Here is a 20,291-nt window from a genome sequence, read left to right as displayed (position 1 = left end):
AACGTGCATATATACCACGAAGATTTCACATACGCCCGTCACGGGCTTAATCTCTGACTTTCGCCAGTGACTAAGTCCGGGATGGGAGGGGGTGGGGGTAAGTTTGAGGTGGGCGGAATTTGGAATAAAAACATTAGTGGTCGGTCAGAAACCTAGGGCCTACGGAGAATAACCAGCTGTATCCTACACATGTCTGGACTAAGAAATTAAACCCAAAAATATTTTGAGTGCTCGGCCTAAAAGGTTTTAAGGTGATTTGAGCAATTGAACGGGCGCCAAAGTAAAGTGCGTTGGACTATTTACAAAAAAATAAACATAAGAATTTTGATCCGCGGCCAAAAAGCCCCTTCTTATTTCTGAAGAAACGTCTTAATGCCTTCTAATCTATACAAAGTAAAAATAAGTAGGTCTACCGCATACTGACTCTTAGCATCTAAAACATTTTCTTTCATTGTTTCAATATAGTTTGTATCTGTTAGTAATGAATTGTTAAATGTCCTAAGTATATGCGTGTATTTGTTGTGTGTGTGTGTGTGTGTGTGTGTGTGTGTGAGAGAGAGAGAGAGAGAGAGAGAGAGAGAGAGAGAGAGAGAGAGAGAGAGAGAGAGTGTGTGTGTGTGTGTGTGTGTGTGAGAGAGAGAGAGAGAGAGAGAGAGAGAGAGAGAGAGAGAGAGAGAGAGAGAGAGTGTGTGTGTGTGTGTGTGTGTGTGTGAGAGAGAGAGAGAGAGAGAGAGAGAGAGAGAGAGAGAGAGTGTGTGTGTGTGTGTGTGTGAGAGAGAGAGAGAGAGAGAGAGAGAGAGAGAGAGAGAGAGAGTGTGTGTGTGTGTGTGTGTGTGTGTGTGTGTGTGTGTTTGTGTGCGTGCGTGCGTGTGTGTGTTCTTGAATATCAACGCTCAATAATATACAGTATATGGAGAAAGATCCATAATGAATTTTAAAGCGATAACAGGGTAATCCCAGTGTAACCGGCGTGGCATTCAGAAAAATCAGCTAAACATTGTTTTGCTGAAAATAATATTAAAATTGATTTTATTACAGAAGAATGCTTAGATGTATAGTAAACCAGACGTACTACTTGAATACTTCATCTTGTGGATGTGAACGATGAGCGGCTGTTTCCAGATAGTAGGATATATACAATCAAATAAAGACAAAGTAAAATATTTTGTCTGTGCTTTAACTAAGCATGTTCCTAATTCCCCGCCCGTGGCCCATTGGGCTATTTCTCGTTCCAACCAGTGTACCACAACTGGTATATCAAAAGCCGTAGTATGTGCTATCCTGTCTGTGGGGTGGTGCATATAAAAGATGCCTTGCTACTAATGGAAACATGTAGCGGGTTTCCTCTCTAAGACTATATGTAAAAATTACCAAATGTTTGACATCCAGTAGCCAATGTCCTCTAGTGGTATCGTATTTTAATAGGTGAAAATGTTGATTTTTTGTTTCATACACCGTTTAGGAATCGGTCACCTAGTTGTACTTCCATGTTCGTTATTTAATATTATATTATTTAATTTCATAATATAATTCCGTTTAGCTTTGAGGATACCTGAAATAGTTCTATTTGGAGTCTCTTATATAAAACCCAATAGCCAATGTATTTGTCATGCTGGACTGTCGTTAATAATCTATTCTAGTCCATTCTTTATGTAAATCACAATCTCGTCGCTTGTTTTAATATATGTCTTTCTATGAAGTCTGTTTAGTTTCCGCATTAAAGTCTTAATCCCAAACTCGTCGCTTTTATTTATAATTTTTGGCTTTCTATGAAGTCTATTTCGCTTCCGCATTAAAGTCCTAATATTGCCATTCATCCAAGGAGCATCGTTTCGTCTAAAAGTAACGGATTTGTGGGAAATGAAATCATCGCAACACTTATCACTAACAGAATCTATCACCGTTATAACGTTTACGACAATGGGTTTTTTGGGGTTTTGGGGTTTTTTTGTTGTTGTTTTTTGGGGGGTTGCTTTTTGTTTCTTGTTTTGTTCTTTTTGTTTCTTTTATTTTGAATGCTGAGGGTCAAAATGGGTTTTTGTCCCGAAAGTTGGAATTGTCTTGTCTACACATCACAACTATGATTGATTCGTTTTCTTGCCCATTTAATTACAGTAACAAAACTGTCCAGTGACGTTTATAATAATTATACTAAAATTATAAGAATCATTGAACAAGAAACTATTTCTGGCTATAAATTTACAACTTTCTATTTCAAAATCTCATCTTAACATTAATTCTTTATTTTCTTCCTTCCTTTCTTCCTTCTTTTCCCCCGTATACCGTTTTCTTTCTTAACTTCTAACTTCACTATTAACGCTTTCCAGACGGTTCGTCCTCTGGAGGTTTCGTCCACAGACGATTAGTTTATCGTACAATTCGTCCACGTACAACATATATTTGATTATAGGATATCTATATATATATACATGTGTATATATATATATATATATATATATATATATATATATATATATATATATATATATATATATATGATTTATTTATCCTATAATACTTCTAAAATAACATAATACACTAAATTTATCACATGTATATATTATTAATTTTTTACCGCAAGGAATTAGGACACAAAACTGGGGCAGGGTGCAGCGCTCTTCTATATATTGTTAGAACACAGTGTTCATTCAAGTGGTTTTATAGTAAACGTAACTACGATAGATGCCATTATGTGAACGTGTGTCTTCATCCCCTGGGATAAATTTATTTGATAATCCAATCATTATGATCCCCAGTTTGTCAGGGCAAATGATAGTTCTACTATGATAGTAGTAGACAATAGGAGATCACTTCTACTGACTGACCAGTACTGCTTCTAACAATAGGCACTGTTACTGAAGTTGATGCTAAACATATCGATTACGATTGCGATTACATGACATTCTCAAACAATGTGATCGATTACGATTGCATTTACATGAAAACATGTAATCGATTAAAATTGATTACGATGACACCATATCTGAGATGGGGTAATCATAATCAGTACTCATAATGATTGTAATCGATTACATGTTTTCATGTAATCACAATCGTAATCGATCACATTGTTTGAGAATGTCATGTAATCGCAATCGTAATCGATTACATTGCTAATGTAATCGCAATCGTCTATTACTTTCATGATTACTCATAATTATTTACTAAACTTAGATGTGTTTAGCATCAACTCCAGTAACAGTGCCTATAGTTAGAATCAGTACAGGTCAATCAGTCAGTAGAACTGATCTCCCATTGTAGAACTATTATTTGCCTTGAGAAACAGGGGATCATAACGTCTGAATTATCAAATGAATGTTACCCAGGGGATGAAGACACACATTCACATAATGGTATCTATCGTGTTTACGTTTACTATAAAACTACTTGAATGAATAGTGTTCTAGCTAGCAATATATAAAAGGGCGCTGCACCATGCCCCAATTTTGTGTTCTAATTCATTACAGTAAAAAAATTAATTATATATATATATATATATATATATATATATATATATGTATGTGTGTGTGTGTGTGTGTGTGTGTGTGTGTGTGTGTGTGTGTGTGTGTGTGTGTGTTTTTATAATAAAACACTTGCGTTCCTCTGAAAGCATATACAGCGTTACCACGGGTCTGAATTCAACTAAGAAACACTTGACAATATCTTGTTTTGTCACAGGTGTGAAAGTCCACCAATGGTACCTTTGCAAACTTTCTTTTCTTTTGTTAGTGGTTACGACTGCAGACGGGCAGCCAGCCAGTCGTATCGAGCTTGATTCCATGGGAGTCATCTTCACCCTGTTGCAGACACAACCACAAATAACGTACTAATTAAGCAAACACCCAGTTGAAAGTAGTCTATCATGATAAATCTTGGTTTCTTTTCCTTTAAAATAGCTTAAAATATTAATATGTCTGATAACAATTCCCGAAAGCTGATTTTAATAGATGTTCTATGAAACGCGGCGCTTCTAATGATACCAAAATAAACACACCCAGACCAAGATACTTGTAATTCTCACCGATACAATTGGACACAAAGCAAGCATGACTGCAAATCGATTCAATAATAATAGTCATTTTTAGAATGTTAAAAATTAAATGCAATGAGCAACTTGTGCACATGTATATGTATGCAGATATCAATTTAATTGTTTATTTACTTGTTTGTTCTTTTCTTTCGTTCTTTATTTCTTCATTTATAGATTTTTCAAAAATAATAATTTATTTTAATTTGTGGATGGTATTAAATGGTATACGTTCTACAAACAATAAAAACCCAACAAGTAATAGTGATCAGACAGTTTGCAATTACTAATTATGGGTTATTTCAATAATATAACAAAATATATATGTTATGCATTTATCCAATAATTATACCTATGGTTATGGGTACCTTTTCGTCAATAATCCAAATTTAAGAATAATAAATCTGGTTTTGGAAACTGATTCCCTCCCTGCAGTATACATACGGTTATAAATGTTTTGAAATAATTTAATAAATAATCTAAAATTATCCATTATATCTTTCAATGAATAAAATAAAGTGCATAACTTCATGGTGGTAACATCATTTCATTATTTGTGTAGATTTGTGGAAATGTAATCATGATTGTAATCATGATTGCTAGACAATATATTCGCAATCGTAATCGATTACTTTCAATTATCTTGTAATCGTAATCGTAATCGTAATCATGACATTCTAAAGTAATCGTAATCGTAATCGATTACTTTTGTCAAGTAATCGCCCCATCTCTAAGATATATATATATATATATATACATGTATATATATATATAGATAGATAGATAGATAGATAGATAGATATAGATTACTTTTGTCAAGTAACAAGTAATCGCCCCATCTCTGATATATATATATATATATATATATATATATATATATATATATATATATATATATATATATATATATATATTTTTCTTTAATAAAGGATGCTAAACAACTCGAAGAAGGGGATATTTCAGCTCGTGGATAATGTTCTGTAAATAGTTTACGGGATTAACTTTTGGCCCATTTCGGTGTTTGTTCGATCCGTTTCGGTGTTTCTCGGTCCATTTCATTCCGTTTCGGTCATTTTCGGTCTTTCGACGGACCGTGTCATTTGTATTACCACGTTGTTAACCATGTTTCATCTTGGAAAGGAAAACAATAACCTACAAGCCAACTTGTGACTTCTGCTATTCATTTAACATTCCGGTAAAACACAACGAAAAACTATACTGTTAATACATACGATTTCACGCATGCATGCATGCTTTTATGCACTGTATTGCAAGCATTGGGAAAAGCCACGTAATAGCGGAGAGTTTCAGGTCCGTCACGGCAGGCAGAACTTCCTAACCGATCGGGCTGTGATTAAAACAGAGTCAAATGACATATGGAACGGGTACAATACGTTTAGCAGGTGACCGTTTTTTATTGTGTGACGGATGACGGATAACGGACTCAAAAAATGGTGTATATGGAAATCCAGCCGCAGATTTCACGGACGTATATTAAATAGTGGTTGATTCCATGAATCTCTATCTAGTATGTAATGTCTCGTCTTTAGGAGGCCAGCCACCCCCAAGGAGATTCTTTACTGGACAATATATCTTTCATGCACCATTACAAGAGGACTGCCACTCCCAGACTAGTTTACTAAATCAAAACTAACACAGGACAGAGCTCATTGGAATAATACAGGGTGAAAACACGTATTTTATATACACTGTATCAAGAGTTAAAATACTATACCAAAAATAATTGTATCACTATTAGGATAAATTTATATGAAGTGGGATTGTGACATATATGGATCAGGCAGGACTATAATTAAATAAAAAATATTTAAAAAATCAACTATTTTTGCGTAATTATATTATATAATATTTGACCAAGCAAGACAGAATCTTGCAATTCCTCTCACTCGGGCAGTACAAGAATCGTGACACTCGTTTCGTAAAAACAGTACGACAGACAATCTCTCTACGGTCTCTGTGTATGTCATGTTATTATGGTGAGATTGAAGATGAATTTCACTTTATACTACGTTGTACTACTTTTACATACGGTCTCTATGTATGTCATGTTATTATGGTGAGATTGAAGATGAATTTCACTTTATACTACGTTGTACTACTTTTACATACGGTCTCTATGTATGTCATGTTATTATGGTGAGATTGAAGATGAATTTCACTTTATACTACGTTGTACTACTTTTACATACGTCATGTCATGTATGTCATGACTTTCATGCAATACATCTTTCATGCACCACTACAAGACTTTCATGCAATACATCTTTCATGCACCACTACAAGAATTTCATGCAATACATCTTTCATGCACCACTACAAGACTTTCATGCAATACATCTTTCAAGCACCACTACAAGACTTTCATGCAATACATCTTTCATGCACCACTACACGACTTTCATGCACCACTACAAGACTTTCATGCAATACATCTTTCAAGCACCACTACAAGACTTTCATGCAATACATCTTTCATGCACCACTACAAGACTTCCATGCAATACATCTTTCATGCACCACTACACGACTTGCATGCACCACTACAAGACTTTCATGCAATACATCTTTCAAGCACCACTACAAGACTGTCATGCAATACGTCTTTCATGCACCACTACAAGACTTTCATGCAATACATCTTTCATGCACCACTACAAGACTTTCATGCAATACATCTTTCAAGCACCACTACAAGACTGTCATGCAATACATCTTTCATGCACCACTACAAGACTTCCATGCAATACATCTTTCATGCACCACTACACGACTTTCATGCACCACTGCAAGACTTTCATGCAATACATCTTTCAAGCACCACTACAAGACTTTCATGCAATACATCTTTCATGCACCACTACACGACTTTCATGCACCACTACACGACTTTCATGCAATACATCTTTCAAGCACCACTACAAGACTTTCATGCAATACATCTTTCATGCACCACTACACGACTTTCATGCACCACTACACGACTTTCATGCAATACATCTTTCATGCACCACGGTAAGGTTACAGCACGCGCAGGGGATTTAAGCATTGTAAGACATAAACAGGCTTTGTAAATGCTGCTCATTGTTGTTTGAAACCTCTCTTACAAACAATTGACTAACAGCTAACATGCACTGCAACCGCTGTGCACATTGTTACGTAAACACTGGCGGTTCTACCACGATCTAAAGACTTAATTCGATTATTTGACAGCAGAATTTATTATCATAAGAGCAAACACTTCCAGCTGGCGATGGAAACATCTGCTTGAATGAGCCGCCCAGCGTCTAGGTTTTGTTTCTAGAAATATAAAACTCACGCCAATATCGCCACCACTTACAGAGGACTTCGCCACTTTAGACTCCACCACAAGAAACGTTGTACACGTTACGAAACGACAGACGCCATAACCGTTTGTAGTTTTTCACACACAGAAGGGTAAAAAGTAAGTGATTTTGAAATTATAACAGAATACATAATTCAAGGGCGGATCCAAAAGTCTGACACACAAGAGTGTGCTCCTCGGAGGGTTTTTTGAAAAAAGGGTAAGTTTGAGTTTGATCAATTGAAAAAGTCATTAAAATGACACATTTCTACTCGTACGTCCGACGATGAAGCTGTGTTCGGCAAACGTGCAGATTTCTCTTTCCACCTAACCCCCCTCCCACCACCCTTGGGGCTTTGCTGTTCGAACTTCGTCCTTTGTCCAAGTATCGCATTCGGCACGATGGGAATTCGGTCATTGTCACGTTGATTTACGGCGACAATAGGCCTAGAACATCTACAAGTAGGAGAAGACCAAAGGCAACTAAGAAAGAACCAAACTCGGCGGTTCAACCGCCAGGGGCGGTCCCTCCTGCTTCTCGGCAAGAGAGAAGAGAGAGAGGCTTACACACACACACACACACACACACACACACACACACACACACACACACACACACACAGACGGAGACGGAGACGGAGACAGAGACAGAGACAGAGAGAGAGAGAGAGGGGGGGGAGGGAGGGACACATATAAATATAAATAAAATCAATACCAACAGCAGATTATATATTTTCTTATTTTGTCTATGCGCTGTGTTTAGATCGCTATCTCAAGATGACTCGTCTCGTTGTTCTCGTAGCCATGGCAATCTCGGCTGTATCCGTGGACGGCAATCCCATATGTTCTGGTACGTACTGTCTTGTTTGCTTTGCTTTGGTGTTATTTTGTTTTTGAGTTGTTTTTGTTCGTTTGTTTGTTTTTATTTGTTTTGTTGGGTGCGCTTTTTTGTGTTTTGTATTTTTTAGGTTGTTTTTTTTTTTACTTGTTTTTTGTTCTTTCTTTTGTTCTTTTGTTTTGTTTGGGATTTTTGTGTTGTTGTTGTTTTTTTGTGTGTTTTTTTTTTTGGGGGGGGGGATGAAAAGTAAAAAGAAGCATGTATACCTCACGTATCCACCAGCAATGGGAACATTATAGACAAAGAGAAGAACCGGTTACTGCCTAAGATATCAGCTTTATCAGGCGAAGGTTCGGACGGCTAAATCCGCTTGGCCTAGGCTCGCTGCGTTCGACCTGTATCCATCAAAATAGCAACCGCTAATATTTAACACACCGATTAACTTTACAAACGACCCCCTTCCTCCTCAATAACGTTCCGCTACACACCCCGTGGTCCACCTCCCCCATAACGTTCCGCTACACACCCCGTGGTCTGCCTCCCCAAAAGCGATATGTAATTGTTGAAGGCTCCAAAAGCCAACAGTAATGCGTCAAGTAAACAGTCAGAACGTTTTTGTGTTTGAATGTTAAAGGTTGTTTTATTTAACAACCCAACTAGAGGACATTGATTGATTTCAATCATGCGTTATTACATGTTAAACATTTAACAATTCTGATGCACATGAAACTTGTTACATGTTTCCATTACCAGATCTTTTATACGCGCCTTCCCGCAGACAGAACAGTAAATATCACGGTATTTCATAACCTATTGGTAAATCGGTCACCTGATGCGCGGTCGGTTTAAGATCGATCCCAGTCGGTGGGCCAATTGGGCTATTATTCGTTCCAAGCAGTGCACCACGAGTGGTATACGAAAGGCCGTGGTATGCGCTATCCTGTCTGTGGGATGGAGCATATAAAAAATCCCTTGCAACTAATGTAGATATATGCCAAGATAAGAAAATGATTGACATCCAATAGCCGATGATTAATAAAACACTGTGCTCTAGTGGTGTCGTTAAACAAAACAAATTTTAACTTTTTAACTGTTTATTGATGTGCACAGACCAGCTAAAATTAATGAATGTGCTCTAATGGTGTCGTTAAACAAGAACAAACTGTTTAAATACGGCATTACATTAGAACCACTAACAATCGGTTGAACAGTTATTTTACACTGTAGAAAAATAATGTTTTTATGTTGTTCAGAGATTCTTTTGTGTTGTTTTGTTTTTGTTGTTTCTTTTTCGGGGGTTGGGGGGTGTAGGTGTTATTGTTTTTTGTTGGGATGGGTTTTCGTAAAATAAAATATTTGTTTGTTTGGGGGGGGGTTGGAGGGGGGGGGTTTCTTATTTTGTTTATTTGTTGTTTTTCTTTGGTCCATATCCTGATGAACGCAAAAGAAATAACAGTCATTACAAAACGAAAACGAAACGAAAAACAAAACAACAATATAAGCATTTCCTTTAAGGGTGTCTAGTTGAAGGAAAGTGCCATGCATCTGGATACGTGGAGAAAACACACCAGGGGACGATGTGGATGACGTGTGCGTGTAAAGGGACGATTTGGTTATGTTACGCAGTGTGGGAGCCACCCACACGCGTACAGCTGACTCCACCATGTCCAGGTGAATACACCCCTCACTCCCAATCTCTGTTAGTGTTTCTTTATCTATCTGTCTGTCTGTCTGTCTGTCTCTCTCTCTCTCTCTCTCTCTCTCTCTCTCTCTCTCTCTCTCTCTCTCTCTCTCTCTCTCTCTCTCTCTCCCTCCCTCCCTCTCTCTCTCTCTCTCTCTCTCTCTCTCTCTCTCTCTCTCTCTCTCTCTCTCTCTCTCTCTCTCTCTCTCGCTCTCTCTCTCTCTCTCTCTCTCTCTCTCTCTCTCTCTCTCTCTCTCTCTCTCTCTCTCTCTCTCTCTCTCTCTCTCTCTCTCTCTGTATACATACATATATATATACTCTTCAAAAAAAGAAACGCAAAAGGGTACAAATGGGTTATAACTCCGATTTTATGTTTCCTACCGGTTCATGCTTTGTGAATATAAGGTCATTGCATGTCCCAAACACATTCCCACGGTTACATTCGATAAAACGCAGCTACTGTACAATAAAGTTCCAAAATGTGAATATTCGCAAAAACGCAGCCACGTGCAAACCATGTCACCACTGCACGTGCGTTGTCTGCACGTGCAACATGAACACCGACAGTATAAAAGTGCAGGGTGTTCGCTTGCCTGGCCTCTGTATCTGGCCGACAGTTGACAATCCAGGACATGCCACGTCTCAGTGAACCGCAGAGAAACAATGCCATCGGCCGACTAGACGCAGGCGAATCCAGAACGGCCGTTGCCAGGGCATTCCATGTGTCCCCAAGCACCATCTCCAGACTGTGGGACCGTTACCAGCAACATGGATCAACACGTGACCTCCCTAGATCCGGTCGACCACGGGTCACTACCCCCGGGCAGGACCGCTACATCCGGGTACGCCACCTTCGGGAACGATTGACTACTGCCACCTCCACAGCCGCAGCAATACCAGGTTTGCGCAGGATATCCGACCAGACCGTACGGAACCGCCTACGTGAGGTAGGAATTCGTGCCCTCTTACCGTCAGAGTATTCGGGCCAACACAGAGTTCCAACATGACAACGCCTGTCCAAATATCCGTCTAGCTCTCTTACCGTCAGAGTACTCGGCCATTTTAGCGATTTGAGGAATAACTGTTGAATTGTCCGTCTAGCTCTCTTACCGTCAGAGTACTCGGGTTAGAAAGTGTGATAACTATCCAATTGTCCGTCAGAGTACTCGGGTTAGAAAGTGTGATAACTATCCAATTGTCCGCCTAGCTCTCTTACCGTTAGAGTACTCTGGTTACATAGCGTACTCGGGTTAGAGAGCGTGATAACTATCCGAATGTCCGTCTAGCTCTCTTACCGTCAGAGTACTCGGGTTAGAGAGCGTGATAACTATCCAATTGTCCGTCTAGCTTTCTTACCGTTAGAGTACTCTGGTTACATAGCGTGATAACTGTCCAGCTGTCCGTCTAGCTCTCTTACCGTCATAGTACTTGGGTTTTAGAGAGGGATAACTGTTCAATTGTCCGTCTAGCTCTCATACCGTCATAGTACTTGGGTTTTACAGAGGGATAACTGTTCAATTGTCCGTCTAGCTCTCTTACCGTCATGGTAATCGGTTTGAGAGCGTGATAACTGTACAAATGCCCGTCTAGCTCTCTTACCGTCAGAGTACTCGGGTTAGAGAGCGTGATAACTATCCAATTGTCCGTCTAGCTTTCTTACCGTCAGAGTACTCGGGTTAGAGAGCGTGATAACTATCCAAATGTCCGTCTAGCTCTCTTACCGTCAGAGTACTCGGGTTTTAGAGAGGGATAACTGTTCAATTGTCCGTCTAGCTCTCTTACCGTCAGAGTACTCGGGTTAGAAAGTGTGATAACTGTCCAATTGTCCGTCTAGCTCTCTTACCGTTAGAGTACTCGTTACATAGGTGATAACTCTCCAGAGCGTGATAACTATCCAAATGTCCGTCTAGAGAGGGATAACTGTTCAGTTGTACCGTCTTAGAGTACTCGGGTTAGAGAGCGTGATAACTATCCAAATGTCCGTCTAGCTCTCTTACCGTCAGAGTACTCGGGTTAGAGAGCGTGATAACTGTCCAAATGTCCGTCTAGCTCTCTTACCGTCAGAGTACTCGGGTTAGAGAGCGTGATAACTGTCCAATTGTCCGTCTAGCTCTACCTTACCGTCAGAGTACTCGGGTTAGAGAGCGTGATAACTGTCCAAATGTCCGTCTAGCTCTCTTACCGTCAGAGTACTCGGGTTAGAGAGCGTGATAACTGTCCAAATGTCCGTCTAGCTCTCTTACCGTCAGTAGTACTCGGGTTTTAGAGCGTTGATAACTGTCCAATTGTCCGTCTAGCTCTCTAACTGTCCAATTGTCCGTCGTACTTACTCGTCAGAGTACTCGGGTTAGAGAGCGTGATAACTGTCCAATTGTCCGTCTAGCTCTCTTACCGTCAGAGTACTCGGGTTAGAGAGCGTGATAACTGTCCAAATGTCCGTCTAGCTCTCTTACCGTCAGAGTACTCGGGTTAGAGAGCGTGATAACTGTCCAAATGTCCGTCTAGCTCTCTTACCGTCATAGTACTCGGGTTAGAGAGCGTTGATAACTGTCCAAATGTCCGTCTAGCTCTCTTACCGTCAGAGTACTCGGGTTAGAGAGCGTGATAACTGTCCAAATGTCCGTCTAGCTCTCTTACCGTCAGAGTACTCGGGTTAGAGAGCGTGATAACTGTCCAATTGTCCGTCTAGCTCTCTTACCGTCAGAGTACTCGGGTATGAGAGCGTGATAACTGTCCAAATGTCCGTCTAGCTCTCTTACCGTCAGAGTACTCGGGTTATAGAGCGTGATAACTGTCCAATTGTCCGTCTAGCTCTCTTACCGTCAGAGTACTCGGGTTAGAGAGCGTGATAACTATCCAATTGTCCGTCTAGCTCTCTTACCGTCAGAGTACTCTGGTTACATAGCGTACTCGGTTAGAGAGCGTGATAACTATCCAAATGTCCGTCTAGCTCTCTTACCGTCAGAGTACTCGGGTTAGAAAGTGTGATAACTATCCAATTGTCCGCCTAGCTCTCTTACCGTTAGAGTACTCTGGTTACATAGCGTACTCGGGTTAGAGAGCGTGATAACTATCCAAATGTCCGTCTAGCTCTCTTACCGTCAGAGTACTCGGGTTTTAGAGAGGGATAACTGTTCAATTGTCCGTCTAGCTCTCTTACCGTCAGAGTACTCGGGTTAGAAAGTGTGATAACTATCCAATTGTCCGCCTAGCTCTCTTACCGTTAGAGTACTCTGGTTCGTGATAACTGTCCGTTGTCCGTCTAGCTCTCTTACCGTCAGAGTACTCGGGTTAGAGAGCGTTGATAACTGTCCAAATGTCCGTCTAGCTCTCTCTTTTCGTCAGAGTACTCGGGTTAGAGAGCGTTGATAACTATCCAATTGTCCGTCTAGCTCTCTTACCGTCAGAGTACTCGGTTTAGAGAGCGTATTGTCGGCTCTCTTACCGTCAGAGTAGAGAGCGTGATAACTATCCAAATGTCCGTCTAGCTCTCTTACCGTCAGAGTACTCGGGTTAGAGAGCGTGATAACTGTCCAATTGTCCGTCTAGCTCTCTTACCGTCAGAGTACTCGTTACAGTGATAACTGTCCACTGTCCGTCTAGCTCTCTTACCGTTAGAGAGAGTGATAACTGTCCAATTGTCCGTCTAGCTCTCTTACCGTCAGAGTACTCGGGTTAGAGAGCGTGATAACTGTCCAATTGTCCGTCTAGCTCTCTTACCGTCAGAGTACTCGGGTTAGATAGCGTGATAACTATCCAAATGTCCGTCTAGCTCTCTTACCGTCAGAGTACTCGGGTTAGAGAGCGTGATAACTATCCAATTGTCCGTCTAGCTCTCTTACCGTTAGAGTACTTACAGAGCGTTACTGTCCAGTCTAGCTCTCTTACCGTCATAGTACTGATAACTGTCCAATTGTCCGTCTAGCTCTCTTACCGTCAGAGTAATCGGTTAGAGAGCGTGATAACTATCCAAAGGTCCGTCTAGCTCTCTTACCGTCAGAGTACTCGGGTTAGAGAGCGTGATAACTGTCCAAATGTCCGTCTAGCTCTCTTACCGTCAGAGTACTCGGGTTAGAGAGCGTGATAACTGTCCAAATGTCCGTCTAGCTCTCTTACCGTCAGAGTACTCGGGTTAGAGAGCGTGATAACTGTCCAATTGTCCGTCTAGCTCTCGTCAGAGTACCGTCAGAGTACTCGGGTTACAGAGCGTGATAACTGTCCAAATGTCCGTCTAGCTCTCTTACCGTCAGAGTACTCGGGTTAGAGAGCGTGATAACTGTCCAATTGTCCGTCTAGCTCTCTTACCGTCAGAGTACTCGGGTTAGAGAGCGTGATAACTGTCCAAATGTCCGTCTAGCTCTCTTACCGTCAGAGTACTCGGGTTACAGAGCGTGATAACTGTCCAAATGTCCGTCTAGCTCTCTTACCGTCAGAGTACTCGGGTTAGAGAGCGTGATAACTGTCCAAATGTCCGTCTAGCTCTCTTACCGTCAGTACTCTGGTTACTAGCGGGGTTAGAGAGCTCTCATAACTCATCCAAATGTCCGTCTAGCTCTCTTACCGTCAGAGTACTCGAGTACTCGGGTTAGAGAGCGTGATAACTGTCCAAATGTCCGTCTAGCTCTCTTACCGTCAGAGTACTCGGGTTAGAGAGCGTGATAACTATCCAATTGTCCGTCTAGCTCTCTTACCGTCAGAGTACTCTGGTTACATAGCGTACTCGGGTTAGAGAGCGTGATAACTATCCAAATGTCCGTCTAGCTCTCTTACCGTCAGAGTACTCGGGTTAGAGAGCGTGATAACTGTCCAAATGTCCGTCTAGCTCTCTTACCGTCAGAGTACTCAGGTTAGAGAGCGTTGATAACTGTCCAAATGTCCGTCTAGCTCTCTTACCGTCAGAGTACTCGGGTTACAGAGCGTTGATAACTGTCCAAATGTCCGTCTAGCTCTCTTACCGTCAGAGTACTCGGGTTAGAGAGCGTTGATAACTGTCCAAATGTCCGTCTAGCTCTCTTACCGTCAGAGAGTACTCGGGTTAGAGAGCGTGATAACTGTCCAAATGTCCGTCTACCTCTCTTACCGTCAGAGTACTCGGGTTAGAGAGCGTGATAACTGTCCAAATGTCCGTCTAGCTCTCTTACCGTCAGAGTACTCGGGTTACAGAGCGTGTACTCGGGCTTAGAGTACTCGTTGATAACTGTCCAAATGTCCGTCTAGCTCTCTTACCGTCAGAGTACTCGGGTTAGAGAGCGTGATAACTGTCCAAATGTCCGTCTAGCTCTCTTACCGTCAGAGTACTCGGGTTAGAGAGCGTTGATAACTGTCCAAATGTCCGTCTAGCTCTCTTACCGTCAGAGTACTCGGGTTAGAGAGCGTTGATAACTGTCCAAATGTCCGTCTAGCTCTCTTACCGTCAGAGTACTCGGGTTACAGAGCGTGATAACTGTCCAAATGTCCGTCTAGCTCTCTTACCGTCAGAGTACTCGGGTTAGAGAGCGTGATAACTGTCCAAATGTCCGTCTAGCTCTCTTACCGTCAGAGTACTCGGGCTAGAGAGCGTTTATAACTGTCCAAATGTCCGTCTAGCTCTCTTACCGTCAGAGTACTCGGGTTAGAGAGCGTTGTCCAATTGTCCGTCTAGCTCTCTTACCGTCAGAGTACTCTGGGGTTAGAGAGCGTGATAACTGTCCAAATGTCCGTCTAGCTCTCTTACCGTCAGAGTACTCGGGTTAGAGAGATAACTGTCCAATTGTCCGTCTAGCTCTCTTACCGTCAGAGTAGCATAGAGAGCGTGATAACTGTCCAAATGTCCGTCTAGCTCTCTTACCGTCAGAGTACTCGGGTTAGAGAGCGTGATAACTATCCAATTGTCCGTCTAGCTCTCTTACCGTCAGAGTACTCGGGTTACATAGAGAGCGCGTATAACTGTCCAAATGTCCGTCTAGCTCTCTTACCGTCAGAGTACTCGGGTTAGAGAGCGTGATAACTATCCAATTGTCCGTCTAGCTCTCTTACCGTTAGAGTACTCTGGTTACATAGCGTGATAACTGTCCAGCTGTCCGTCTAGCTCTCTTACCGTCATAGTGCTTGGGTTTTAGAGCGTTGATAAGTCCGTGTGATAACTCAGAGTCCAAAGTGTGTCCAATTGTCTAGCTCTCTTACCGTTAGAGTACTCTTGCCGTCAGGTTACAGAGCGTAGAACACATTGATTTATTACTCGGGCTAGAGAGCGTGCAACATATGGTCTATCCAGAATGTCCGTCTAGCTCTCTTACCGTCAGAGTACTCACGGTTTTGACCATGTGTGTGACCATGTGTGTGTGTTGCTTTGTGCCCTTGTGTGCCCTCGTGGTATGTGCATTCCTGCCTGTGGGAAAGTGCATATAAAAGATGCCTTTCTGCATTAGGGAAAATGTAGCTGGAGTCAGAATTACCAACCGTTTCACATCCAATAGCCGATGATTAAATAATTACTGTGCTCTAGTGGTGTCGGTAAACAAAACAAAATTTTAAACTGTATTTCATAATGTCCAATGAGCCAGGATATGCTCATCTTTCGCGAACACCTGATGTTATCACTGTTTTCACAGCGAGCCACGAGTGCACGTCACCACAGCTATATTTATTCCTATTTACTGTGCTGTGCTGGTTATATGCGTAATTATTATTTCCCTTAGACAGGATGTAAAATGGTTGTTGATAACTATGTTTGTCTATGTTAGTTCGGTTATATGCATACGAATTATCCCCCACTCCGAACATTAATTATATTTAATATGCTAGTTTGGTTATATTCATACATATTACACACACACACACACACACACACACACACACACACACACACACACACACACACGGAAGTATCGTTAAAAACGTATGCAAACATTCACTATGCTTAATATGTTAGTTCGGTTATATGCATAATATATTTTTTTATCAGGATGTATGGTTAATAATGGATGCGTTCCAATTGGCTACAAGAAGCAGAAACCTATCGAAGGAGGAACAGAGACGTGTTCTTGCGAAGGAAATGAGTCATGGTTGTGTACAGCTTAGCAAAATAGCACCTTAGGTATATATGACACTTTCACAGCCTCTGGTATGTGCTTTCCTGTATGTGGGAGATGCATATAAAAGATCCCTTGATGCATTAGAAAAAATGTAGCGGGTTTCCTCGGATGACTACATGTCAGAATTACCAAATGTCATTAATGCATGCAAACTTTAACTTTTAACTTTATATACAAGATTGTTTTGTTTAACGACACCACTGGAGCACATTGATTGCTTAATCATCGGCTATAGGATGTCAAACATTTGATAATTCTGACATGTAGTCATCAGAGGAAACCCGCTACATTTTTTCATTAACAACAAACCAGAAAGCACATACAACGGCCTTTGACCAGTTGTGGTGCACTGGTTGGAACGAGAAAAGACCCAATCAGTTTAATTGATCCATCAAGATGGTTCGACCCTGTGACGCAAGAATCTCGGTCGAGTAATAAACCGACCGAGCTAAACCCCGCCCCTTTAAGCCTTGATCAGACTGAGCTAAACCCCGCCCCTTTAAGCCTTGGTCAGACCGAGCTACGACGTCGTGCGATGGGGTGAGATTCTAGATATCTATGATTGTCCCCGACTCTTCTACGCTATTACAATCTAGTTAAGTGGTCACAATGGAAACGATGGGTTTGCGACGCATCTTAGACAATCGTAGGGAAATCGTACGACATCGTACGGCCGTCGTACGAGGTCGTACGACTTCACTACGATTGTCTGCCGAGAAGCTGACATCATCGTAGGAAAACGATTAAAGTCGTGCGATGGTCGTACATCACACAACATCGTGGCAAGGTCATGCGACGGCTTTAATTGATATTTCCTGTTGAGAAATGTGAAAATACCGTACGATTAGCCGCGACGTCGCTCGATACCTTACAATCCTGGGAATCGCAGTCAGGTTTTTGAGCATGACCTAAAACCGCTGCGACGTTGCACGATTACGCGTGATGGTCCGCGATCTCCCGAAATTCACCCATCGCAGGTGGTCGTACGATGTCTTAAGGCCGGTGTGACCATGTGTGTGTGTGTGTGTGTGTGTGTGTGTGTGTGTGAAAGTAAAGTTTGTTTTATTTAACGACGCCACTAGGGCACACTGATTTTTTTATCTTATCATCGGCTATTGGACGTCAAACATATGGTCATTCTGCTACTGCGTTTTAGAGGAAGCCCGCTGTCGCCACATAGGCCTTTGTTGAACCAGATATGGATCACTGGTCGGTGCAAGTGGTTTACACTTACTCGTTGAGCCTTGCGGAGCACTCACTCAGGGTTTGGAGTCGTTATCTGGATTAAAAATCCCATGCCTCCACTGGGATCCGAACCCAGTACCTACCAGCATGTAAACCGATGGCCTAACCACGACTCCATCGAGGCCGGTAGAGAGAGAGAGAGAGAGAGAGAGAGAGAGAGAGAGAGAGAGAGAGAGAGAGAGAGAGAGAGAGAGAGTGAGTGTGTGTGTGTGTGTGTGTGTATGTGTGTGTGTGTGTATGTGTATGTGTGTGTGTGTATGTGTGTGTGTGTGTTTGTGTGTGTATGTGTGTGTATGTGTGTGTGTGCGTGTGTGTAACCGTGTGTGTGTGTGTGTGACCATGTGTGTGTGTTTGACCATGTATGTGTGTGTATGTGTGTGTATGTGTGTGTGTGTGTATATGTGTGTGTGTGTATGTGTGTGTATATGTGTGTGTGTGTATATGTGTGTATGTGTGTGTGTGTGCGTGTGTGTGACCATGTGTGTGTGTGTGACCATGTGTGTGTGTGTGTGTGACCATGTGTGTGTGTATGTGTGTGTGTGTGTCTATGTGTGTGGGTGTATGTGTGTGTATGTGTGTGTATGTGTATATGTATGTGTGTATGTGTGTTTATGTGTGTGTATGTGTGTGTATATGTGTGTATGTGTGTGTGTATATGTGGGTGTGTGTGCGTGTGTGTGTGTGACCATGTGTGTGTGTGTGTGTGTGTCCGTGTGTGTGTGTGTGTGTGTGTGTGTGTGTGCGTGTATGTGTGTGTGTATGTGTGTGTATGTGTGTGTATATGTGTATGTGTGTGTGTGTGTGTGTGTGTGTGACCATGTGTGTATATGTGTGTGTGTATGTGTGTCAGTGTGTGTCAGTGTGTGTGTGCGTGTGCGTGTATGTGTGTGTGTGTGTGTGTGTGTGTGATCTATATGCTTAACAGGGGCGGGATGTAGCCCAGTGGTAAAGCACTCGCCTCATGGATGGAGGGAAGAACGGATTGATGGATCGATTGAAAAATGTGGACTGATGGATGGATGGATGGATGGATGGGTGGATGAATGGACGGACGGACGGATAAATAGATCGGTGGGTGGGTGGGTGGGATTGGGTGGATGGTTGGATGGATGGATGGATGACTGGATAAGCTGCGTGTCCATAACAACGTACTTAACCTTACATGGATATAAAATTATCGTGAATGTTTTGTTTTTTGTTTTTTGTTAATGTAAAATTCACATTGTTTGGACGATTGGATAGTGGTGAGAATGTTGGTGGGGGCGGGGGTTATTCGAGTTTCAGTTTCGACTGTGGGTTTTTTTAAATTTATTATTGATTAGTTGGCTGGTTTCTACTAGGATGGACTTTCGGGTGGGTTTTGTAATATTTATTTATTTATCTTAATTAAGAAAAAATTAAATGGTTTTTTTCAGTACGACAAAAGTGATTGAGAGACAAACCGGAAATGACGTGCCTTGAAGGTTTATTGAGTACTTTAAAAGTAAAACGTTGGTCTTGGCGATAACGTATGAAATAACGAATAAAACAGAATAGTCACAAGCAATTTGTTTTAGCATTTTAATTTTATTTATTATTTTTTATTATTATTATATTCTTCATCATCATAATATCGACATTATTGTTAATATTTGTACCACGCTTTGGTGTCGGTCCCTTTGATAAAATATACAGTATTTATCCATAAACTGCACTTTTGAAACCCCACCTCTTAAGTGCTGAGAAAGCTGTGATTGGTCAACATGTGTTTACGCCTATTCTTAAACAGGAAAAAGAGAACTCAAACAACAAGGTCAAAGAAGTAATACTTTATTTTTAAAAGAAAATGAAAAATAAAAGTAACATTGTTCCATATCCGGAGTGTTTGTTATACAAATGTATTAATCGATGAATGAACGAATGAATGTTTGTGTGTTATACTTTACTTCTATAAAGTTAGGTCATAAATAATATATATATATTTATACCCCACTTCCGGTCTCGTGGTTTCTTTTGTTAAAAGTGTAAGTGTATTCACCGATAACCTACACGTGTCATCTGAAAGTGTAGGCGTATTACAATACACCTACGTACACTTTTGGAGG

General features: G+C 41.3%; 1 protein-coding gene across 1 annotated transcript; it reads left to right on the top strand.

Moving 5' to 3' along the window:
* The first annotated feature begins 4,996 nt into the window (after window positions 1-4,996).
* Window positions 4,997-19,749, top strand: LOC121386675. Its single transcript, XM_041517662.1, has 5 exons — window positions 4,997-7,490; window positions 8,134-8,220; window positions 9,724-9,879; window positions 16,833-16,964; window positions 19,623-19,749. Exon 1 carries the CDS (start codon window positions 6,089-6,091, stop codon window positions 7,088-7,090), a length of 1,002 nt encoding a protein of 333 aa, XP_041373596.1. The 5' UTR covers window positions 4,997-6,088; the 3' UTR covers window positions 7,091-7,490; window positions 8,134-8,220; window positions 9,724-9,879; window positions 16,833-16,964; window positions 19,623-19,749.
* The last annotated feature ends 542 nt before the right edge of the window (window positions 19,750-20,291 follow it).

Source organism: Gigantopelta aegis, chromosome 12 (assembly GCF_016097555.1).
Source record: "Gigantopelta aegis isolate Gae_Host chromosome 12, Gae_host_genome, whole genome shotgun sequence".
NCBI lineage: Eukaryota > Metazoa > Mollusca > Gastropoda > Neomphalida > Peltospiridae > Gigantopelta > Gigantopelta aegis.
The sequence above is the reverse complement of the archived record's forward strand: the minus strand, read 5'-3'. Positions and strand labels throughout refer to the sequence as shown.